Raw genomic sequence first — 25,908 nt, forward strand, 5'->3', positions numbered from 1 at the left:
GTGTTTATACTTCTAATCTACATCAAGTGTTTTTTTTTTTTTTTTTTGCTTTTTTTTACATCTGCTGATTTTCCTCTGTGCACTGAGAAATAAAGTGCGAATGACTAAAGTAGTTCTTCATTAGCATAATCAACTGCAAGGCAAAAACATATTTAACAGAAAGTACAACAATTGTTTCGGAAACGTCTTTATTATAAGCATTGTAATGCAGTAGTACCTTGACAGTGAATGGCAAGCATCAAAGGGTAAGTCTACATCAATCTGCAGTTACAACACAGATATTTCACTTTTGTTCCTCCCATCATCAATAGTTATTTCAACAAACTTGAACCAGAAACCAAAATTAAGGGCAAGCAACTACGCATCTACAAACCAGTAAAACAAAATCCATAAAAACAAAGAACATTTAAAAAAAAAAAAAAAAAAAAAAAAAATCCTGTGCTTTAAAAATCATACAGGCATTTGTTTTTGAAGATCTATTGCAAGATTAGATACAGGCTTATTAAATGATCATATATTAGAGATCATACAGTTATATGATCACATTTAAAGATACATTTAGGGTTTACAATATTATGAACACAAAACACAGGCAGACCTGGGTCAATTACAATGTCTACAGGAAAAAGAAAAAATGTCTGACCATAAAATACTCCAAATGATCACAGTACTTCCTTGTGTGAACAACTAATCTGAAACGGGCTGGTAACTCAAGATTCCTTATTAAACTCACCAATTGGTAGACAATTGGTAGATACTTCTGGTATTTGGCCCAGGTCTTATTTCAACGGTTGGCGTCTTTAGAAATGTGATTGAGCTACACCACAGAGGCACAGCTATCAGCACACTTACAGCCTAACATTGGGACAATTGCAGCTTTACATCACTTGCATTAAGCATATAGAAGGAATGAGGTCCTAGAGAGGTTTTAAGGGTATTAGTTAGCCAATGGCATAAATTTACAAATGGTTAAAAGCCAACCCAGCCTTCAGAATGCACTAGCAATGGAAAAATACATGCTTGTATAAATCCACGTCCAGACAATATCACCACATTCATCACAACAGGACTAACCCATCGCACGAATCAATCATCTTATCTTTGATCTTGCGTTTTTAAGAGGAATGTCTCTAAACAAAATAAATTACAAAAACACCTAAGCAATTTATTGCAAAGCCAAGGAAGCCATTGTCAAAGTTACTTTACATGTGTAACTGGAAGGATAAGATAGACTTTAAAGAATGAATCTGTTCCACACTGACAAATACACAGCTCAGACTTCTAGAAACACCTAGCCTGAAACTCGTAAGAGATCCGAAGATGGTGAAAGATTAAATCCAATGTGCTAAATGGAATTTAGGCTTAACTTCTCTAGATTGTGCGCATCTCAAATCTTTATGCCAAGACACCAGACTAAACAACTGAGATGGACTAGAGTCTACGTGTCAAGGATATAAAGCCTGGCATTTCCCCAAGTGGCCATAATTAGGTCTTTACCAGTTCTTAAAAATATTTCTAATGAGTAGTAATCGGCATGCACAGAGATCGACAGAAATAACATTTTGTATTCCAGGAATGAACAGAATTTGAAACGGGTGCAGGGAGAACAGGGCTAGTTGTACTGTAGTGCAGTTCAGAACCCCTCGTAGTCCTTCTTGTCCTTCTTTCCTTCTGCTTCGAATCCATCAGTGCCATCACTGTTATCGCGACGCCTCTTGCGGTTATTTCGTACGTTGAAGCGAGAGTTCATCTGGGGCAGGGGGTCCATTCCCAGAACCTTGTGAATCTGACGGAATGCCAGAAGCCTCAAAGCAAACTGTGGAGAAAGTGGCTGGTCAATACACAAACCCAAACTATTCAGTGTACATTTTCTAACTACTATTGCAAGTAGTTACTGTGTGCTTCACCTGAGCGCTTGACGTTATATCCTCTCTCTGCTGCTCTTCCATGCTAGCCAGTGTATCTGTTGGATTCTTCTCACAGGGGTCTATCAATCCTGGAGCACCTGCATTACAAAGGAAAAGCATATAAGACACTGAGCACCAGATTCTTAAGTTGAATTTTTATGCAACAATGTGACTAAATTGTCGGCAAATTAAAATAACTTAGAAAGTAATACATTCCATTAAGAACATTTACTGAATGCATAAATTTGATAATTTTCTGATGCTCAACATCAACAGCTAAAGTCAGAGCGCCCTCTTACCAGACAGCAGAATGCCTGAGGAAATACATTCAAAGACTCGTCGCAGAGCATCTCCAGGGGTCATTGGTCCAGAAGCACTGCTGATGGCCTTCTCCACCAGCAACTCCATAGCCTTGGAAAAGTAAACAGTAACTTAATAGAAATTACAAAATAAAACACTTAAAATGGCATTAAGCAGCAGTTTACTCATAAAATGAAGACTGGAGGATGATAAAATTAAGTAGGACTGAAAAGCAGCATAGTGCTTTTAAAACCTATAAGCAACAGTCTTAAATGTGTAGCTTTGTTACTTGTAATTTAAATTAGCTTCTCTAAGGACAATCACAATATAAAGGAGGAAATGAATATGGGAGAAACAATCCCCTAAAATATTAAAAATTCAACATGGTGGTTGTAGGAAAGGCCTCTTACTACATTTGTAAGATTTTGTTACTAAAAAGCAAGCTTGGAAAGCTATCCTGAGTAATGTAGACCAGAACTGTACTTGCATCTCCTCAAGTCAGCAGATCTAAGCATGGTGTAGTTTTTCCAGTCATCAGCAAAGCATATCAAAATGCTAAGTTGCTTGTAAGGCACATTATGCCGAGTTCAGACTGCATGATTTTCAAAGTAGTCGGTTCACTGTTCTTTTCACACTGCATGACTATCTTGGCCAGCATTCAGTCGCTGCTGTGTTCACACTGCACGATGGATCGGCGACAGAAGGTTTCACACCGCATGACAATAGAAAGAATCGCCGACAACTCTGTCTGGCATGCAAACTACGTTTCTCAACCAAACACACGTGAGATGTGACATGGAAACAACTCCCTAGCTCCCTAGCTCCCTAGGTCGTGAATCAGTATATAATGAAATTGAATGTGGCCGATATCCTGATCAGTGCCCTGACTACTGAACTAGGGAGCTGATTGAGACACACGGTGGGATTATTATTAAAAACGGTAGCCCGCAAGAAGCTTGAAATACGAATTGCCTGTGCGCTGATTTGCAGCAAAAACAACAAAGAAGGAAATGTTTGGGGAGACGAAGAACAAGGATTGAATACATAAATACATAACTTTTCAATGTGCTGCTGTTGCGGATGGTCAAGCAAATGTTTGTGCTTTGGTTCTGTTTGATAGAATTGTAATGTTTATGTGAATGAAGCCATGCTTGCTGGTGTTGTGGTCTATAACTCCTCCCCGAACCCCCCGCTGCTCTGTCTTTTGCGCTCTCATTGGCTGTCGGTCATCGCCGATGTAGGTTTTCAGTCAGAACACTTTTCACACAGTAGGATTTTGAATCGCCGACAGGTCCAGATATTTAGCATGCCAAATCTCTCACGGGTGTCGGCGACTCGTCGGCGATTCTCTCAGATCGCGTCTTTGCTCATTCACACTGCATGATTATCACTCGCGTGAACGAGCACCGATTTGCCTGTGATTTCAAGCATTTGTTGGCGATTTCTCAAAACCAAAATCGGGGCTAAAATCGTGCAGTCTGAACTCGGCTTTAGTTGGCATTAACACAATTTTAAAAACTGCTACCATCAAGTAAAAGGATGAGTTCAATTCTGAATTAATTTCCTAAAAATTTACTCACCCTCATGTCATCCAAGATGTTTGTCTCTTTCTTTCTTCAGTCAAAAAGAAATTAAGGTTGAGGAAAACATTCCAGGATTTTTCTCTATAGGTGGACTTCACTGGGGTAAAACGGGTCCAAATTACAGTTTCTGCGCAGCTTTAAATGGCTCTACACGATCCCAGACAAGGAATAAGGGTCTTATCTAGTGAAACGATCGGTCATTTTCCAAAAAACAAGTGAACAAATAAAGTAATTTATATACTTCAACCACAAATGCTGGTCTTGCACTGTTCTACGATTACATAATCATGTTGAAAGGTCATGCGTGATGTAGGTGGAAGTACCACGGTAGGGCGAAAAACTCATCCAACTTCAAAAATCGTCCGACATTGTTTTACCTTTTTTTTTGTAAAAAGCGTTTGACTTCTTTGCACGTTCACCATGTAGAGACAGGATCGGTACGTCCACCTACGTCATGCGTGACCTTTCCAAAGTGATTATGTAATGTGTGGTGTATCGCAGAGCAGTGCAAGATGAGTATTTGTGGTTAAAAAGTATATAAATTGTTATTTTTTATTTTTGAAAATGACTGATCATTTTGCTAGATAAGACCCTTATTTCTCGTCTGGGATCATGTAGAGCGCTTTGAAGCTGCACTGAAACTGCAATTTGTACCTTCAACCCATTGTACACCACTGAAGTCCACTATATGGAGAAAAATCCTGGAATGTTTTCCCTCAAAAACCTTAATTTCTTTTCGACTGAAGAAAGACATACAAACATCTTGAATGACATTGGGGTGAGCAAATTATGAGAAAATTTTAATTCTGACGTTAATTAATCCTTTAAAGTGTGGTCACGTTTATTGTTTGGCGAATTAAAATCCAAGTATGAATCCACACAATCAGTAATTTTTGCATTAGGGTGAAAACAATACCCCCTGCAGATTTCTTAACTGGTTCAAGTCGGTCACATGGATTTGCAGAGCTGTTTGTTTGAAAGGGACTTGTTCACTACACTATCGACAATAGACAAAAGGACCTTTTATTGCCTGCAAAATATTCCACATAAGTTTCACTAATGTGACCACACTTTTAAGCATCTACTCCCCAACACTGCGTAACCATGTATGAACAGAAAAACATGCAAGTGTTTAATGACCATGTATTTCTGGCTTTACTCACCCAGCTAGGAAAGGCAGACCAGGTGGGTACTCGCTGACACAGGTCACGAAGTATTCGAATGACAATCACACATGACTGGAGCCCATTAGCCCTAGCCTTCAGTGCAGTGAAGTCAAGATTAGTTAATGCACAAGAGCAAAGACATACAACATGGCAGAGTTCAGAGAGAGGTGCAACACTACTGTTCACAATGGAAGCTTTTAACTGGTATAAAAACCGCTGAACCAAATGACTTTATTTTATTTATTTTTTTTTTTTATAAAGCTGCCATTTCCAGCAGTATTTTACCTCACCATTAGTACAAGAGTTCAAAGTTTGCAAGATTCACTTGGAATGACTCCCTTGTAATCTTGTAAACCTTGACCTCAACTATCAAATACTTCACAAACATATACTTTCATTTTACAAAAGATCAGTTTGCAGGAGTAGTTGCATAGGAACTGAAGCAGTCAAGGAAATCTGCTTTACTTTGCCTGTGTATTTGCAGAGATTGCAACAACACAGTAAACTAATCAGATATTCCTTTCCTCTCAATCCCTATTCCCAAGAAAAAAAGAAAAAAAAAGAAAAAAAGAAAAAAAATCATTAACAAAAATAAAGAAAAACACAAAAAAAACAAAAACGCTCAACATGAAAGCTCTTATCGATGACACTTTATGCAAAGGTATTCTGCAGCCTTATGGAATCATTTTACATGCTAAGTATTTAATACAAGACTTGCGAATAAATGACATGTATGCAAGGATGCTTAATTTTTTAGGATCAAATCAGCTCATATATACAAAAACAGAATGGAAACAATATAGTACCATAATTACCAAATTTTATACTGCATCCTTGTATCACTTTTTCCTCCCAAAAAATCAACTTTGAGGTTTAAAATTTAAAAATAAAAAGACTAAACAACTTAAATGAACATAAAAAGGAATACATCTCATAAGGCTACAAGAAGAAAGTAAAATGATGTTCCGAACCTGGAACCACTTAGCGTGGCGTAGGGCAGCCAGAGCGTCAAGGCATTTTTGCCTGTCCAAGACGTCCGCTGGGTCTTTCACCATACTCGAGGTTACATCTAAAAATGGATCGAATTGTCAAATGGTGGTGAGGAATGGGTGTTTGACCAGGTCAGAGAGACTGCCAAGAACACATTGCCACACATACCAGTCTGTTCCTGATCACCAATCTCTTTCAGAGTGTACAAAAAAATAAATAAAACCTGTATATGCATTTCACCCCATATGCAGAATCTTTCAGATCTTTTCAACAACATTATGGATCAGCTACACTTGCCATTGGGTGCACTTCTATTTAGTCTGTGATATGGTGCTGAAAGAAACTGGATAGGGACAGATGAGTCCTGAATTAAAAGGTCTTTGCTAGGGATACAAGAGAAAAATCACTAGAGAATGTAGCATAGTGATGTAGGATTTCATAATTAGAGTTGGAAGTGTTTTTTTTTTTTTTTTTTTTTGGTACTCTGCATATAGTAAACATGACACTTATTAACTAGCTATAAAATTCTCTTGATAAAGACCATTTCAGTTATGGCCAGTCATATTAATGCTCTGCAATCCACCATTTGAAATTGCTGGGAATGACAATGCATTAGTTTCAAATGCTAAAATATAGTGGACTAGCCTAGCAGAAGACGTCATACTGTCACGATCCGTAATTGCTGCTATTGGCAGATTCACAAAAGGTACAACAGCCATCTTATGTAATTTTACATCATATCACATAGGTTTACAAACATTAATTTGGAAAACTCTTCAAATTGTGCCATTTTGCCAATTACATACCATCCTTATAATTCCTTATAGTAGAAAAAAAATCTTTAGGATGTATTAATCATCTAATAAAATCCGAAAACTATCCAAAATCCAAAACTTGGTTGCTCTGGTTTACTAGTATCAAATGTGTTGCAATTTTAAACCACAAGTCTAATTTGACTGCATTCAGGAAGTGCACCATTCCAGCATCTCTTGCTTAACCAGCTGACTTAACAGTTGAGGCTAAAGTTATTCTCTTTTGCTCTGGGCAACAACAAATTGTGGATTCCAGTGTCTACATAAGTAAAGTTGGAGGTATTTAATGTTATGAAAAATACTTTTGAGAATTCCTTTGATAAGCCCAACTGATCCAGAAACATTGGAAAGATAATGATGGGCTGCAAATGGTACCCGATGTGTAAATCGTGATGATGTAAAACAGGGGTATCAAAGGGAGATGTGTAATTGTAGTGACCCACTAAAGTAACATGGCAATGGTAGGTGTGGCAAAGTGTTTGAAGGTATTCAGGAGGGGGACCTTGGTCAAAAATCCTTCCGGAGCTGGTAGACGTAGCCTCAGATGGGAGACAATTTGCTGAAAATGCAAGGAGGCTTTGGGCTGGACTTAAAGCTTTGTATACATGAAGGCAGCATTGCGTGCTGGCAAGAAAATATGAAGCTCCCAGCAAGAGGATTAGGACATCACTGCATGCATACCTGTCATGATTGGCTTTGGAGAACCCCCATATCTCAATGTATACCGAAGGCCGTAAAACCCCAGGTCCAACCAAAGATTCCTCTATCAAAGCTTTCTTCCCAAAAGCTGACTGATACTCCCCTAAGGAGCCAAACAGGAATGGTGGCATGGCCGCAAAGCCCAAATTTAAAACTTCACCATTTCAGTGACTTCTTACCAACTAATACTCTTCGTTGTAAAGATATAAAAGATAAACCGGTTATTGGTGCAGTTACTCTAGTACTTGGGGAAAATGTCATTTCATGGCTTTTCCATCTGAAGGAAGAATTAACGTAACACTGTTTGAATGCCAAATTTTGCCATTTATCGAGCTCTATATTCAATTGCTTCTCTCAGGGGAGCACTTTCATTTTGGAACAGGGGACCTCAGAATGGTGAACATTTTCACCACCAGACAAAAAAAAGATTTGTTTCCTGTGGGGACATGGTAGGCATTCCAACTACTCCTAAGGTCTAAGACCCATTCAAGCATTTCTCTTCAGGAACTAAATCAGGAATTAAGTTTTGTTTGCACAGAATACTACCTCTGAACAAACTATGACCCCGTGTGAAAGAAAATATGTTTTTGCATAGGACACAATCCCCTTGAACACAGGAAACAAAAATGAATCTTACCCGGGACTAACTAGACTTACACAATGCAAACACTTATCATGCTTGTTTTGGGGAGAGCTTCAAGAGCACTGGAAAAGTGTTACAGAGAGAGGACCCGGAGCACCACTGCCGGCATCGGAGATGGTTGGGTAAAACCTGGCAGTGTTGAACTCGGCTCTAAAGCAACTTAAAGCCACTTGAACTGGCTTCAATCCTGTTACAGTACGAACACATTACAGACTTCAAAATGAAATAATTGAAGTATAAATAAAGAGAGAAAGAGGCACTTTACCTCAATGGTGTAACATTTAAAGGAAAACTGTGTATGTCATTTCTTATGTACGGCCAAGCTCAAGCACATACCAGGTTTAATTTGTCCTACTATCAGTTCTATATCTTTTCAAGTGAAATGAAATATCAAATGAAATGCTCCCAAGTCTAAAAAGGTGCAAACATAATTGTTCCAGTATTAACATCTAGTTCCATCTCCACACTGCCAACAGATGGGCTCTTTAGGTTGTCAAAATCAGCATAAAAATATTAATCTGATAGGTAGTCGGTTAATGTGAGCAACGTCTTTTCCAACCTCCATCCCGGCTGTTCTCCTCTCGGATGACAGGCGAGGTAAGGGTGATGGTCACCTGCATCTTGGGCTCAGTGCAGGAGGTAAGAATAATGGCAGCCTCTTGAATGGAGCCTTTTACCTCGTATTTCTCTGGCGTTACCATCTGAAAAACACATGGGTTAGCAGATAACACAACCATCTATTTGAGACTGGGCAAACCTTGACCCATAGTAACAGATGGGTGCAGACACTCCACATCCTTAAGCATTTGAAATAAATATTACTAGTTTAAAAAAAAAAAAAAAAAAAAAAAAAAAAAAAATTTAAAATCGGTGGGAAAAAAAAAAAATTATATTTTTTCAGTTTACACTGCACTGAGCCAGTACCGTGAGCTGTTTGGGGAGATGTTCCACAATGCGTGTGAGCAGATTCTTGGTAGGCTTCTCAGAACAAAGGAGGACAAGGTTGACATGTGTGTCTCCTCGCAGAAGCAGGCCCTTGGCAAGAACACCAACTCGCATCACTCCTTTCAGCACCCTACAAGGCACAAGAGGTCATGTACAGCTTTGGCCTTTTTTTCCCCTCTCTGCTTTGAGAAACATTACAGTGCTCTTCTCTCACCTGTCTTTGGGAGGCTCTTTCTTTTCTTTGTCCTCTTCTTTGCCCTTTGCACTTGTATCTTGGTCAGTAATGATGTCAGAGACCAGCTTAAGTGCTCGCTCAGTGATTGACACAATCTTCTGGATGGCCTGGAGCTCATCCTCAGATGGGTAAATGGCTGCATGCTTGGTCATCACATAACGATCATCTGAGGAATCAGGGCGACGTGGAGGCTGGAACAAAAACTAGATGTTATAAACAAGAGTTGTGATGACATGCAAGAACATCCTACTTTAAGATGGGAAAGGGCCATTTGAACAGTATGGAGAAAATAAAAAAAATAAAAAAAAATAAACAAACAACCAGCCTGTTGCAATCTCACTTAAAAAATAAGCAACAAAATAGAATCTCACTTATAAGTTCAGTCGCTTAAAAGCCTTTACTAACACTAAAGAAATTTGTAGAAATCCTTCAGTCAATTCTTTCAGCCAACTACACTTCTACGGTCATAGAAATCCAAACATTCAACTATCATTCATCAAATTCAAACATGGCTTATCAATTGAAACATGCTAGTAGTAGCCTAACAATGTTAGCTGCTTTACATGGCCGCTTGCTCTAATGTAAGCCTAGATAAAAGTGCGCTATTATTAGGCGCATATCCAGTGCGGAGTGTGCAAGCTAAATAAGTACCATGCTTGCTGCATAACATGTTTAACTTAACATGCATTTCTCTCTGTAGGCGCATCCACTTTACTGCAGAGGGCGTCATAAAATTTATCCTTGCAGCAGAGCAGACAATGACTAAGAAAAGTCACAAGCCACATATTTTGGCAATCCAGCACATTTTATCTCCATAGTAGTTTAAGACTTACTACTGGTCCTTGTGGTTGAGGAATGGGCATCCCAGGCCTCACTCCAAGAAGACCAGGAGGTCCAGGTGGACCCTGTGGATAACCTCCATCAGGCATTCTGCGCCTTTCATCCCAATGGTGCTCTTCCTCCATACGCCGCCAATACATGTCCTCTTCATAGCGCCTAAAACAATCATATTTAGGACCCCTTACTCAAAATGCTCAAATGTAGTTACTGACATTGGAGTAGGGGTAAATAAAGAAAATCATCACACCTCATCTCCATCCTCCAGCGCTCCTCTTCTTCACGTCTTCTCCAATACTCTTCCTTTTGCATCTGCTTCCTCATCTTTTCCTCTTGGATCTTCCTGGCTCGGATGCTAGGTTTCACTTCCACCTGGAGATCTGGGTTCACCTTTTTCTACAGTGGTGAAAAATACAAAATCAGCTACACTGACATATCTTAACCATTTTGATTTGTCTGCATTAATCATGAAAGAATCACTGCAAACTAATTCCACTAATCACCCACTAACCTTATACTGCAGTCGATGTCTCCTTCCTTTCAAATGCATTTCCTTTGCATTTGGGTCATTAAAACTGCATTCACACAGTTTGCAGTGGAACCGGATAACCTTTCCTTCATCATTCCTAACCTAAAAAAAAAAAAAAATATATATATATATATATATATATATATATATTAAAAAAAATAAATAAAATTTTATGCACTTGGCTACATAAATTAATTTCCATACAGGAACATTTCCTTATAATTTTCTTCTGATACCTCTTCAACATAGTCATGTCCGACAGGCTGAACATCACTCTGCAGTGCTGCAAGTGCTGACTGAGGTGACAGAGGGTCAGGGATTTCATTCTTTCCATCCAGTGGTGGTGCAGAAACAGTGGACTGTGCTGTTTTAGCTGCCTCAATCTTGGATTCATCATTTTTAACAGCAGTGGTTTGTAACTTGTTTCCACCTATTTTGGCCATGCAAAGCAAATAATATATGATTTCAATAAATCTCACACACACAATATAAAGCATTCCATACCGTCGGTCAAAGAAATAATATTAGTTCAAGACATACCAACAAAGTTGATCTTGGGTGTGTTGACCTTCTTGATAGAGCTACTGCTGACAGAGACACTGTTGGGCACTGAACTCTTGCCCTGTGCAGCTGAAGCCATGTTGTTGACCATGCTGCCAGATTTTAAGTAAGAGGCAGAAACAGAGGAAGCAGAGAGGTTGGACGATGTGCTTGTGGAGCTGTTGATGTTGGAGCTGGAAGTCTTATTGGGAGCTGCTGTACTGGAGGTGGAGGACTGGGAAACAACACTGGGCTCGGTGGATGGTATTGGCTTTCCTAGTTTAGTATGCAATTTCACAACCTATAGAAAGAATGCAATTAGATATTTGGAAGATTTAATAAACATCCCACCTACTTTTTAAAGAATCTTGTGCTATTAAAGATTGACTTATTACAACTTTACATTACATAATCTAGTATGCTTGTACCAGTGCACCATTATTCCCCTTCAAACAACTGTGCATAGCATATTGTAACAGACTCCCTAGGAGGCCCTCTCTACAATAAAGAGCCAGAATCAAAAAGAGTGATGCCAAAAACAGGCTGAAAAACATAATGTGCCAAGATCAGAAAGTGAGTCATGTACCTTCTGGTGTTTGGCTCCTCTGATGTGTGCAGCGTAGGCATCAGCCCCAGTGCAAGAGACATCACAGAGCTCACAGCGTAGCTGATTCTGTGTGCCGCGGGCGGAGCTCCCGCCTCCACTGCTGCTACTGCTGCTCTGTGATACTTTTAGTGCGGCTTCTTTCTTTTTGTGCTTCTGACCCTCCAGATGCTCCTTATAGGTCTGAAAAGTAGGAGATAAAACATAGGTGCCACAGTTCATGCAAGCTCATCTGACCTTTTGTTATGAACATCAGGAAAACACTTTATATAGTGTCTGGGCAACCAGCAGGGCTCTATGATTTCCGCAATGTGGAAAAACAAGGATGAAATCACAAAATCCAGTCCTAAAAATGAAGTTTACAGTATAATGTAGAACGTTACGGAATGTGACAAATTTTGGAAAAATAAATCAAAAGTAGCACTGTGCACTTAAAATGCGATCACTACTAGTGTCTGTGAATATTAAAGCGCAAAAAGACTGATATTTAAATATGAAGTATGCATGTTCTGCACATCTCGGCGTGAATGAGTGGCACGCTTTCATGTGCGCGCATGTTTCAGAGCTGCTCTGAAAGTTCACTTTACAAGCACTGCACAATTTCATTTGATAAAAACTATCATATACATTACTCTTCTGAAAAGTCTTCACGACAACCCGTCAAAATAAAAGTTCAGTTTAAATAGTGACAAATATATTGATATTGTACAGTAGAAAGTAATTATAAAAATAAAACTATTAACGTTAAGGAATCATACATTTTTCCCGTTTCCATGTTAACATTAAAAGGTTAGTCCACCCAAAAATGAAAATAAATGTCACTTATTACTCACCCTCATGTCGTTTTACATGCGTAAGACCTCGTTTCATCTTCAGAACACAAATTAAGATATTGTTGATGAAATCCGATGGCTCAGTGAGACCTCTTTTGAGAGCAAAAAGCCACTGAAACTCAAGATCCACATAAGGTACTAAAAACATTTGAAACAGAACCGCTGAACTCGCATGAACTATCTTAATATTATAAAGAGACAAGAATACATTGTATGCCAAAAAAAACCCAAAACTTTTCAACAATATCTAGTAATGGGCCAATTTCAAAACACTGCTTCATGAAGCTTCAGAGCTTTATGAATCTTTTGTTTCAAATTAGTGATTTAGATCTATCAAACAGCTAAACTGCTGAAATCACTTGACTATGGCACTCTGATCCACTGATTTGATTCGTAAAGCTCTGAAGCATTATTTTGAAATCAGCCCATCACTAAATATTGTTGAAAAGTCGTCATTTTGTTTTTTTGGCGCACAAAGAGTATTCTTCTCGCTTTATAATATTAAGATAGAACCACTGAATTCACATGTACCGTTTATGTTTTTAGTACTTTTATGGACCTTGAGAGTTTCAATGGCTTTGCTCTCAACAGAGGCCTCACTGAGCCATCAGATTTCATCAATACCTTAATTTGTGTTCCAAAGATGAATGAAGGTCTTATGGGTGTAGAACGAAATGAGGGTGAGTAATAAATGACATTTACATTTTTGGGTGAACTAACCCTTTAAACAACTGCTGTGTGTGCTAAAATTTAGGACAGAAGAAAACTGATTTCATAAGATACTTGCGCATGATACACAAGCTCAAACAGCAATAGATTAATTTATTAATTATAGACTACCTGTGGTCCAGCACAACTGATCTTGCAGACGTCACAATAGTGTATCTGTGGTGGTTTAGGGGGCTGTTTAGGCTTGAGCGTTTTGTTCTGGAAGGGAGCTTTCTTTGTAAAAGTGCTGCCGGTCCATGCGGCAGTGGCTGCTGCAGCGACGGCCGCCTGTTTCTGCTGCTGTTGCTGCTGTTGATAGTAGGAGGAGGCAGCCGAATACACTGCAGCTTCATAGCCAGAGTATGACGTTCCTGAATATACAAAGAGGATCAGTTATTGGCCACAGTACAACTGGAGATTGACAAGATTGCGCTGTAATTTTGAAATTTAAATCTATAAACCTAGATCCGGTGGCTCAACTGGTAGCGCATGACACTAGCAATACAAAGTTCATGGGTTTGATACAGTATTAAAACATATGGACAGGGTGTGGGGAGGGAAGCTTTGACATTGAAAGCTACTCAAAATTATGCTGGAATCAAAGCTAAAATTCAGGAGGATTATAACTGGAGAGCATGAAAAATAATTCTGCTCTCAAATTTGTGTACTAGAAAGACATTTTACTTAATTTGGGTCAATTTCGATCAAGCATTCAGCTAAACCACTCAACCTTTAAACGAGAGCTTAGTGTCCCCAGGGATCAGTGTAAATTTCATGATGTCAGATCAACAATGTCCATGGCTTCTGGGAATTCAACTGAGAAAGTCCAAAAAGATTTTGGAATAGTAGCGTGATGTTCTTACCAGAGTATGTGACTGCATTGGTGCTGTAGGTGGGACTCTGAGAGTATGATGGGACTACAGAGGCAGCCGCAGCTGCAACTGGCTGTACAGCAGAGGACACTGGGTAAATGGAGAAGGTTGAGGTGGCAGGGCTGGGAGTGGCTGGCTTTATGGTTGTAACCTGACGCGTTTGCTGGGTCTGGGTGTATGGAGTGGCACCTTGGCTGTATCCAGTTTTAGGCGCTAGAGGGAGGAGTAAAAGTTGTACAGGATATCTTACAATACAGATCATTTAAAGGGTGACCCGATGATGACTACTGATTTCATTCTGTGCCATCAGATAGCATAGGAAAAACACTTCTCTCCATTTAAATGCCAAGAGGTGTCCAGCGTACCTGTCTGATAGTAGGATTCCGCCACAGTCTGTTGTGGCTGGGCTGCTGCAGCGGCCACAGCTGGTGTAGCCACCGGTTGCTGGTAGTATTGTTTACTGTCATATGCTACAGCCGGAGCTGTGGACCGCACATATGAATACGAGTCCTGCAACAGTAAAGGGAAATGGAAAAATGATTAAAAAAAAAAAAAAAAAAAAAAAAAAAAAACACCTTTAAAATAACTTTCCTATTTTAATATATTTTATAATCCATTTTATTCCTGTGAAGACAAATCTGAATTTTCCGCAGCCGTTACTCCTCAGCGGATTACTTCAGTGTCAACAGTTTTTGTGGAAGCCGATACTTTTTCTGGATTCTTTGATGAACACAATGTTCAAAAGAACAATTTTTTTTAAAAGAGATTTATTTTTTACTCTCAATTTTGATCAATTTTATGCATCATTTCTGAATAAAACTATTAAAGGGGTGATATAATGCCACTTTTACAAGATGTACAAATTCTGATGTCCCCAGAGTGTGCATGTGAAGTTTTAGCTCAAAATACCCCACAAATATTTTATAGCATGTTAAATGTCACTTTTTGAGGGCTCCTTTTTTTGTGTGTCCCTTTAAATGCAAAAGAGCTGCTGCTCCCAAGAAGAGGGCGGTGTTTCAAGAACTTGTGTTAGCAGCTCCGATTACACAGACTCAATGAAAATGTCAAACTGTTCAGTCTTTTATGTTCAAACCAGAGTTGGAAATGATGGAGACACTCAAGAAGAAGTGACAGTGTAGCTTAAAGTCATTAATTAGCATATCCTGTCAGGATAATCTATAAATCACTTGTGCGGGAACTGTTGTAAGATGCCTACAGAGCCAGAGAATATATGCTGACAGAAGATAGAACAGGTATAGTTTAGTTTAATTATGGTTTTAACTCATGTTGTCTTCTTGCTTTAATGACATGCTGTTGCATTTGTGTTACATACTGTATTACAATAACATGGCCTCACCCCTTTGTTGCATGTAAATTTTAGGGTTAGTGATGTCACTAACCCAGAAAGAAGCTCACTGTAGTCCCTACCGGCCATTTGTTGTAGTCCTTGTAAAGTGATTTCTTTAAAAGAAAATATCTCCTTTTGCTTCGAACATCATAACTATGCAGATGTTGTTTATGCTCTAACAGCAACATTATACACCAACTAAAGTTAAAAAAAGTGAAATTATAATCAACCACCCCTTTAAAAGATTTTTTTTTTTTTTTAAATCTTGCTGGCAATAAACTTTTGAACACTAATCTTCTAGCACTATAAGTAAAGAGCAAGTTTGCTCCTTTCTTTTACCTGGTAGTTTTGCGAGGTGACAGGAGGTGGTGGTGGGGGAACCTCCGGCTGTCTCTGTGCATACCCGTAATCCGTGGCAGCGTGGGCTGGCTGGTATCCTGCATAAGCAGCAGCAGTAGCCGCAGCCGCTACAGCGACCGGTGCAGGCCGAGCAACAGCAACCGTGGCGGCAGTAGGGGCATATGCTGCCGCCACCGTGTGCGCCGCCACCGGTGCTTGATGCACAGTATAGCTGGCCACTGTAGTGGGGTGGGTGTACGCTACCCCAGCGGCCGGCTGCTGACTGCAGAGGAGAGAACCAGATGCTTAGATGACAACAGTGACAGCTACCTTTGCTTATAGTCTTCCAACCTACCAATGTCTGTGCTGAACTGAAGCATTTCCAATTATTTAATATAAACTTAATTGTAATTAATATCTATAAGATGTAAGGGTAGCTGACAAAATACTTTTGGAAAGTTGACGGGATGCTACACTCCATCTAAAAAGCATGGATTAATTATGCACACATACATAAAATAAAAATCAAAACATGCATGCACTAAAGCAACAATATTGCTAACTTTTTTGATATGCAGAGAAACACTTTATGGTGGAATTTGACTAAACAGAGACGAGAATACTGTAGATGATATTGCACAGTAATGGCCTTCCATGTATTTGAGACGTTCACGTTAAAGGGTTAGTTCACCCAAAAATGAAAATGTCATTACTCACCCTCATGTCGTTCCACACCCGCAAGACCTTCGTTAATCTTCGGAGCGCAAATTAAGATATTTTTGTTGAAATCCGATGGCTCCATGAGGCCTCCATAGGGAGCAATGGACACTTCCTCTCTCAAGATCCATAAAGGTACTAAAAACATATTTAAAATCAGTTCATGGTAATACAGTGGTTCAATATTAATATTATAAAGCAACGAGAATATTTTTGGTGCGCCAAAAAAACAAACAAAATAACGACTTATTTAGTGATGGCCGATTTTAAAACACTGCTTCAGGAAGCATCGGAGCATTTTGAATCTTTTGTGTCGAATCTGCTGTTCGGAGCGCCAAAGTCACGTGATTTCAGCAGTTTGGCGGTTTGACACGCAATCCAAATCATGATTCGACACGCTGATTCATTATGCTCCGAAGCTTCATGAAGCAGTGTTTTGAAATCGGCCATCACTGTATAAGTCGTTATTTTTTTTTTTTTTGGCGCACCAAAAATATTCTTGTCGCTTCATAATATTAATATTGAACCACTGTACTCACATGAACTGATTTAAATATGTTTTTAGTACCTTTATGGATCTTGAGAGAGGAAATGTCATTGCTCCCTATGCAGGCCTCACTGAGCCATCGGATTTCAACAAAAATATCTTAATTTGCGTTCCGTAGATTAACGAAGGTCTTACAGGTGTGGAACAGCATGAGGGGGAGTAATAAATTACATTTTTGGGTGAACTAACCCTTTAACATGTAAACCGTTCCATAACTTTATCTTGGAGATAAATTCATAATAGTCTTTTTGGATTGCTGGACTTTATGCACCAAACCATTGGCTTGACAAAGAACATGCATGTAAAGAAGAGAATCAAATCAGTGATGGATTAGCATTTTCTTCATAAAAAGGCAGTGAAAAAAAACATCAGAATACTAGTTCTCTTAATCTAATTGTCAATTGGACGAAAAAGCTCAAGATTTTTATTTCAGCTTAACACACCACACACCAAAGACATCTCAAACCCATTTAAAAAGGTGCAGACTGGGCCAAAATCTAAGAGCTAACTTAATCAATAACTTGAGTCTAACCACCATCCATCCATATATAAACTGCAAACATTTCCAAAATGCCAACCCAGCAAACACCAAGGCCTTGGAAAACTGGTCAGAAATATGATCCAGCTTATGTGGAATATCACTGCTATTTTTACAAATTGAGGCACGTTCTTTCAAATACATGCCACAAAGACAGGATAGGAATAGTACGATTATTTTAAAAACAAGTAACTGAAAAATGTCAACCTAGGCCAACTAAACCGTTTAAAAAAGTGGATCAGGAGTGACATTCAAGGAGTCCTTGAGGCGCAAGACATCGCCCTTCCCAACCACACACAGATTGTGTGTTAATTATTCGACTAGATTTTTTTGTTGTTGTTATTTTCCAACGACGATAGGGGGTCAAATAGGCGTTTTAAATTGCGTGGCGTGACGATGTAAATTTGCTTTTTGCGCTTCCGTCTTAAAAACACTTGAGAGTAAAGAAGAGCGTTGAGCTGGACGGACATGCGCAGAGCTGCTCCAGTGCAGAGCTGGAGGAGAGATGACAGCTGCAGTCTGCTCGCGCTGTTCGGGATAAATGCTCAGTTTATCCAAACACGTTAATACCAGAATGAGTTCACAACAGTGTTAATATCGTTTAAAAAAACGTGTGCTGCGAAAAGAAAAGAAAAATCATATAAATTCACAAAGATAAGAGTCGTGTCTGTTCATGAGGCAAACCGGTCTGAAGTTAGCGTAAACAAGGATTTGGTTACTAAACCTCGGCCATTAGTTTCAAACCAAAATGTTACATTTGTAACTAAAATTTACAGACATTAAAACACTTGTTTATTTTAAACTATGATCACCGGTTTGAATTGTGCCCCTGCTGGTCACCACGTCGGATGTTTATATACAAATAAAAAGGCTTTAAATTATATAGCGGTATTATAACCTCTTATTTGTAGTTTATCCAGTAATTACAGTTTTGCCCTATTATGTCCCCCGATAACCAAAACTGAAGCGCCTCTCCCCATCAAAAGAAAATTAAACAAATATACATAAAAGCGACGTATTACTCAGGTTTATGCATAGGTCTATTAATGCATCATTTTCTCTCCAGCCGTTTATCTCGAGGCATAAAGCACAGCCAATCGCCTCCCTCTCCTACCCCCACCCAAATCCAGCAACAAAGGCGGCGGGGCCAAATCCCACCATTACAGTACCACCACCATCAGCGCAATCCTCGTTAAACATCATGGCCCTTACCTGTACTGGGCCGCAGCACCATGGGTAAATCCAAAGTAGTTGCCGGTGGCCATTTTGGCATCTTCACCAAGCCGGCTGGGCACTGCAAAAAGACAGATTCGTGGAAGGTGAGCGACTGTGTGAAATGGCAACCATGATGAAGAGCCGTATCATGCGGAGGAAGAAAACACGCAGGAAACTACGACGACATAAAGCCGACGATCCCCGCACAACAGTAACATGATCCCAAACACATCCTCTCCCTGTTTGAAACGCACACTGATATCTCAATGTGCTTTTAAAACCCCAATTTTACTTACCATAGGTGAAGGAGACTACTGGACATATGGGAATCATTGGTTTCCTATTCTCTAACGAACTCTGACTCGTAACCCTGCCTTTTTATATGAGAAGGTCGTACCAGGATATAGCGCTCACCGCACATGCGCATTGGACGTTGCGAGAGATGGGAAGTGTAGTTTTTCTTAAATCCAGTTTCAAGGTCATTGAGTAGCCTACAACTTGTTAACCAAAACACACAACAATTGTAGTTTTGTCTATGTTAGGAAGTGATAGGAAAGAAATGAAATGAAATATACAAAACAAAATGTGAAATACTTAATATGCTGAGTTAATTTAAATTTATTTCCCCTAATGTATTAATTTTAGATTAATTAATTTTTGAATGGGACTTGGAAATGAGGCAGATGTGCTTTTTACACTGGTATTTACACTGTTAATGACTCGATTCTTTTGAATCTGTTCACTAAAAAACGTGTTTACTTATTTGTTTCGGCAGGTTACTTTGGTATTTCGTCTTATAGACCCTTTTCACAGACTGTGTTTTAACGGTCATCAATATCGTAAATCCTGCAAAGTTTTTTATATTTTCTTTTTTTTTTTTTTACATTTTTAACACTATACTTAGTATTATATTACCTTTTCATCAAATTACAGAAAACTAGTTAACGCTAGTGTAAGGGTGTTTCTAATACAGCAGCTATGGTAGTGACGGTAGAAATGACATCTTTCTCTCTTCTGACTGCCGTTATCAATCGCTCTCTATTTTTTTCCTATTTTTGAAAGTTGTGAAAACACTATTGTGGAGTTTTTCTTTTGCTATTTGAGCAAATGGAAACACAAAAAATATATTTAATGTATTCTCTGATTCAGCACTATAGAATTTTACCCAACTATGATAACTTCCGCTTCTGAGAAACCCAGAAATGTGAAAGGGTCTATTGTTACAAGTAAGTGAATTGTATCATTCACTCAACCAATTCTTTAAGTTTATTCTGAGTTGACATATGAAAATTGAAAATTGCTCCCTCTGTAGACAGGATTTCAAAGGGAGCCAACAAAAAGGCTTGTTTTGCATGCCTACAATCTCTGGAAAGAATGTTTAAAGCTGGCATTAAACAGAAGTTGTGATTTGATGAAGTTGTCCTTTCTTCCCTATTGTGGCATAGCCTATATCCAAGCAAAGACTATAGAAAAACACAAGACGTGTCACTCGTATTGTCTTGAATAGGAGAAAGTTCAACACACAATATGGCGGAATAAGTCCCGCCTTCTAAATAAGAGTCAATCGCCGACTGGTAAAGTCATCGTGTCACTGCAGCGGCCGTTAGAAGCTCCGGTTCCTATAGAAACAGTCAGACACGTGCCTCCGAAACGAGGCACAAAAGGCGTGCATTTACTGTGCATGCGCATTAGCTTGATCCAGCCTGAAAAAAACATTTTTTTTGTCATGATTTGAACGTTTAGAAACAAAATGTATGAGACATTGTTGTCAGATTTCTTTGGTGATTGCAAATATGAAATTTAATTGAAAGTTTTGGCAAACAGCTTTGGAGAATTTGATGTTTCCCCATTCAAAGAGATAGGAGCTGCACTTGAATGCCAGAGAGGCGTTTCAAAGATGGCCGCCGAGTGAAATGACTTGTCTTAAAGGGACTTTGATCCAAGTGAAATGACTTCTCAAACAAGAAAAATGTAGGGCGGGGCTTGATTTTGTCCATCAGGAATTCATTGGATCATTGTGGTTTGCTATTGCTGTGATCTCATGTGAGTGACAGGTTGTCCCTCCCTCACGCCAGTAAACAAGTCATCAAGGAAGAGATGCTGCATTCAGGCTGTCTTAATTGCCATGATTACAACAAGTGACATGCTACAAGGTCTCCTGACTAGTAATTATGCATTTTCTATGGCAACACTATCAAAGCCATATGAATATGCAGCAGTCAGGTGGTACAGCAGTTAACGCTTTTACAAGTTGTAATCTCATAATTACGACATGGCGTGAACGTATCTAAATGCCATTGCAAGTTGGAGGGGAAGTTACTTTAAAGATTACAAGGGCACATGAATTAAAAAAAAAAATGGGCACAGATAAATTATTTATAATAAATACTGCTATCCATAAAAATATAATTTCATGGTGACTTTAAGCATTGTAAGTGTTTCCCCACAAATAACATAAGAGTTGTCAGATTTGTCATTTTTCCACCATTATCCAACGATTAGTTGCTAGGTGGTTTACAAACGGACGCAGTGCCGTCATTGAAGAAAAAAACTACATTTCCCACAATGCCCTCTGAGACGATATTAGCCATTTGGTTGGTTCTCGATTCCTCGACTTCCCGCCGCTAAGAGTGACTGACTGTTATAACCCACTGCACAACGTAAACGTAAGTCCTATTCAATTCATATTAAAGCGAATAGAAAACCGTCAATTTTAGACATTCACTTGTTAAATGAGCGCACAAACATGAAGAATCATATAAAGACCACTCATACAAAAACGCTTATAATAGGCAAGTGTCATTCAGGGCCTATTTTTCAACCTTAGATTTGGGATGCAGAGGCCCTTGATCAGCCCGCTGTACTCGCTGGTGTTGAACTACATCAGTTAGCCTTGGTTGAACAAACCAATGAAGCGGTTTAAAGTCGCCCGTCCCCCTATGTGAAGGCAAACCATTATTGATCGGGGAAACCTCAATTCTTTCTCCTGCTTTAGGGGTCTTTTCGACCAAGATGACAGTCCTCTCGTGCTCTGCGTTCGGCGGAAGGGATGCGCAGCTAGTGCTGGCAGCTTTTACAAATCAATGCAAAATTCAAGAAGGCTAGGATAAAAAACATTGAAAATCGTGACTGTATGGAGCACGTTAGAGCTAGGTGTGCAGGTCTTTTTTTAGAAAGATTAGTTTAATTAATCTTTGTGCAACCTTATGGACATTTTTTGTCCATTTCAGTTTTGTTTTTTGTTATAAGTGTGCCTTTGTTAATGCCAACTACATGAATTTTGGCTCAGGTGTTTATTTTTATTGGAATTTTAATATTTTACCCTCATTTCCTTCAAAAAATCAATTTTACCCTCCATACAAAAAATACTCACACTCAGCAGCGTTTGGACAAAAATGTCCACATTGAAACCCATTAAAACTGCAATTTTTTAACCCAGGGCCATTTGACTATAAAATGATACAATATTTGCAAATAGGCATTCATTCTATCGGCAAGGCTTCAAATTTGACATTTTTACCATTTTTTTACTAGATTGTGCCATATTTTCAAATTTGGCATATAAAAGAAATACTCGCTTTATTTGTGTTTTCTATTTATGCATATTATAGAGTCAATTGGAAAAATAATGCAGCTATAATTGTGTGGGTATGTTTGTAAGGATGTCAGAGTGTAGTTTGCATGTGTTTACTGAAAATTTAATGTGTGTAATTAGTTTGAAAGAAATTATATCGTACTGGTCTGGTAATCAAAAATCCCACTCCATGTATGAGTCACACCCATGGCAGGGTCATAGGGTCATGTGTAGGGCCATGTGAAAAAAGTCAAAGAAGGTTAATGAGCTTTGAGGTTTTTCTTTTTCACCCAAACACGCATCTTAACCCTTGATTACACTTTTTCACTTGTTATTGTTTTTGTACGGAGATAAAAGGTACGCTTGAATTTGAAGTAGAAGTTCAGAAGCCTCTAAGACACATTGTTTTAGTTTTCACCTCAAGAAAATGCTGATTTTTTTTTAGTCTGGTAGATTTTATGCAAAGTTTGAGTTCACACAGGTGTCCTCACAGCCAAACCTTTAAATATGTGGTGCTTGAGGGGTTGATAATTTCATTGTTTGAAGAGACGTTACTCAGCAGAGGAAGCTCTGAAACTAGTGTTGCCCACTGACAGTGAGCACACAGGTGCATTAGAAGCCGTGGATGTAAAGAAACCGATTTGTAAAGTGTTAAAATTCTGAAAATGAATGAATGTTTGGTATCTATGGAAAGAACAGATGCTGGTTAAAAAATTGACATCAGTGAAAGTGGAAAAAAATATGAATATATAATATTTCTATGACAGTTTTTTGGCATGGACATTTTTGTCCATTATGGACCTAAGTGTTAGTTTTTGTAAAAAATCTGACACTACATAAAAAATATAAATGCCTCAAAATTAATATTGTTGTTCTTCATTGACCCACCCAAGAATCTAATAAGCAAAGAAAAAAATTCTGCTTAGCATTTAGTTTATGAAAATAAACTACTATTTTTATTTTTTTCATAAAAAACACCTATGGCATTATGTAAACAAACCAGCATTTAAAGGGTTAAAGTTCTTAAAATTAATGAATGTTTGGTATCTATGGAAAGAACAGATGCTGGTTAAAAAATTGACATCAGTGAAAGTAGAAAAAAATATTAATAAATCATATTTCTATGACAGTTTTTTGGCATGGACATTTTTGTCCATTTTGCAGCTATGTGTAACTTTTTTTTTGCATGCACAAGGGTTAAGTACTTAAACCAGTATTCCCACAGAAATAATGGAAACCCTGGGAAAATCAGGGAATCTTAGAATTGGGTTACAAGTCTCGAAATTAAATAAAATAATAAAAGATTATAAAATAATAAAAATCTCATGATGAAACAGTTTAAAATGTCTGACCTTTTTTCACCTATTACAATATGATTAATAATTGTTAGTGAACTATTATTATTATTATTATTATTATTATTAAGCAAACATTTTAAATAATTTGGAGTTATAAAATATTTGTTCTGAGTAATCACCTAAATGTGTTGTTTTGTTTTTTTTGCTTTGAAGCCTCATTGTGTGACACTTGTTGCTAATAGCCTATATATATGGCATTTGTTGTTATTTAATGATTTTGTATTATTATTATTATTATTATTATTATTAAAGAACCTGATTTTTTTTAGCATTTATTTACTTAACATTTGTTAAATTTTGAAAGATAATTAGACGATAATTACATTACATTCTGTTATGTAGCATGTAGTAAAAATAACATGTTTCACACCAAAAATGAATAGATGACTAGAGATTATATACATTATAAAACAGGGTTTCTCACACCTTTTGACTAATGAATTTCCACCGATTCTTTAAATGTTTGTGACTGCTGGATAAGGATATAAAATAATAATAATTTTGAGACTGCTTTTAAACAAAGCTGACTATGCCTATGAACGTTATTTTCACAACAGAAATGTCCATGTTTTTTAAGATTATTGTTAGGTTCCGTAAGTGGCCATATGGGGGCAGTGTTGAATAATAGTTTACATAAAAATGATTCTTGTTTGTGTTCAGCAGCATGCCTAAGACTAAAGAAGTGCTGTCTTCCACATCTGGCAGTGATTCAGACAGTGATACAGAAACAAAGGTATGAACTCTGATTTACATGAATGCAGCAAAAGTAATATAGTGTTTGCAGTTGGAAACTATATTTATTGATTTTTAGTTCTAATTTAGATTGGAAATGTGCTGCTGCAGGCAGTGCTGGATCATATGTTTGTTTTCATGTCCTAATTCTCACCAAAGGCCAAAAGAAAGAAGGCAAGTGCTCCGGAGAAGCCTGCAAAAAAACAGAAAAGCGGAGAGACCTCCAAACCGAGCGGCTCTGCTAAGAGTGACAGAAACAGTGATGATAACATGTTCCAGGTTGAGTGTTTTTTTGTTTGTTTGTTTGTTTGTTTGTTTGTTTCTTAACCAATAATTTGTGTGGGGATCCTAACTGCCCTACCAGTTTTTATTTTTAAATTATTATCAGCTGACTATACATTATCCCACTTACTACAAAACTACTTTACAAGTAAATAAATACATGGACATATAAAATTGATTTGACATAAATTATTTTAGTAGAAGCTTAAGCTAATTTACAAGCAATAGTGTAATACAAAATAGAAAGTTGTGCTAGCAAAAATAGTTAGCTAACATATTTAGCTGTAGTATATCCTCTCTTTTAAAGGTATAGTTCACCCCAAAAAGAAAATTGTCATTAAATACTCACCCTCATGTCTTTCCAAACTCGTAAGACTTTCATTCACCTTCGGAACAGAAATTAAGATCTTTTTGATGAAATCTGAGAGATTTCTGTCCGTCCATTGACTGCCTTTGCAGCTACCACTTTGATGCTTCAAAAAGTTTGTAAAGAGAAACTAATCCATATGAATTGAGTGGTTAAAGGGTTAGTTCACCCAAAAATGAAAATTCTGTCATTTATTACTCACCCTCATGCCGTTCCACACCCGTAAGACCTTCGTTCATCTTCGGAACACAAATTAAGATATTTTAGTTGAAATCCGATGGCTCCGTGAGGCCTTCATAGGGAGCAATGACACTTCCTCTCTCAAGATCCATAAAGGTACTAAAAACACATCTAAACCAGTTCATGTGAGTACAGTGGTTCAATATTAATATTATAAACCGACGAGAATATTTTGGAGCGCCAAAAAAAACCAAAATAACGACTTAAATAGTGATGGCCGATTTTAAAACATTGCTTCAGGAAGCTTCGGAGCACAAATGAATCAGTGTGTCGAATCTGCTGTTTGGTGCGCCAAAGTCACGTGATTTCAGCCGTTGGCAGTTTGACACGCGATTTGAATCATGATTCGATACACTGATTCATCTGTGCTCCGAATCTTTCTGAAACAGTGTTTTGAAATCGGCCATCACTAAATAAGTCGTTATTTTGTTTTTTTTGGCGCACCAAA

The 25,908-nt window shown here is 38.1% G+C and overlaps 2 protein-coding genes across 4 annotated transcripts in view; one reads left to right on the forward strand and one right to left on the reverse strand.

Moving 5' to 3' along the window:
- Window positions 1–171: 171 nt before the first annotated feature.
- Window positions 172–19,358, reverse strand: zfr (zinc finger RNA binding protein). 2 transcript variants are annotated; one of them, XM_048188234.1, is made up of 20 exons: window positions 19,204–19,358; window positions 18,905–18,986; window positions 15,891–16,173; window positions 14,569–14,713; window positions 14,195–14,416; window positions 13,464–13,702; window positions 11,773–11,973; window positions 11,187–11,487; window positions 10,883–11,076; window positions 10,629–10,748; window positions 10,368–10,513; window positions 10,114–10,276; window positions 9,260–9,471; window positions 9,025–9,175; window positions 8,660–8,801; window positions 5,928–6,025; window positions 4,954–5,049; window positions 2,207–2,318; window positions 1,908–2,005; window positions 172–1,816 (listed from the first exon to the last, which is right to left on the reverse strand). In XM_048188234.1, the coding sequence occupies exons 1-20, from the start codon at window positions 19,238–19,240 to the stop codon at window positions 1,634–1,636; spliced, it is 3,225 nt and encodes a 1,074-aa protein (XP_048044191.1). In that variant the 5' UTR covers window positions 19,241–19,358; the 3' UTR covers window positions 172–1,633. The 2 variants fall into 2 exon arrangements, 1 of the variants encoding a protein (XP_048044191.1); XR_007184600.1 differs by lacking the exons at window positions 172–1,816; window positions 1,908–2,005; window positions 5,928–6,025 and having other exon boundaries at window positions 2,289–2,318.
- A 2,069-nt stretch (window positions 19,359–21,427) lies between these two features.
- sub1b (SUB1 regulator of transcription b) overlaps window positions 21,428–25,908 on the forward strand; it is a 6,044-nt gene continuing 1,563 nt past the window's right edge. Inside the window, exons 1-3 of one of the 2 annotated variants that reach the window (XM_048188238.1) lie at window positions 21,428–21,573; window positions 24,503–24,572; window positions 24,731–24,850. In XM_048188238.1, coding sequence (XP_048044195.1) covers window positions 24,504–24,572; window positions 24,731–24,850 — 189 coding nt within the window. In that variant the 5' untranslated portion in view covers window positions 21,428–21,573; window position 24,503. Of the gene's footprint in view, window positions 21,574–24,499; window positions 24,573–24,730; window positions 24,851–25,908 lie in introns of both variants that reach the window. The other variant, XM_048188239.1, reaches the window with a different exon arrangement.

Source organism: Megalobrama amblycephala, linkage group LG4 (genome assembly GCF_018812025.1).
Source record: "Megalobrama amblycephala isolate DHTTF-2021 linkage group LG4, ASM1881202v1, whole genome shotgun sequence".
NCBI lineage: Eukaryota > Metazoa > Chordata > Actinopteri > Cypriniformes > Xenocyprididae > Megalobrama > Megalobrama amblycephala.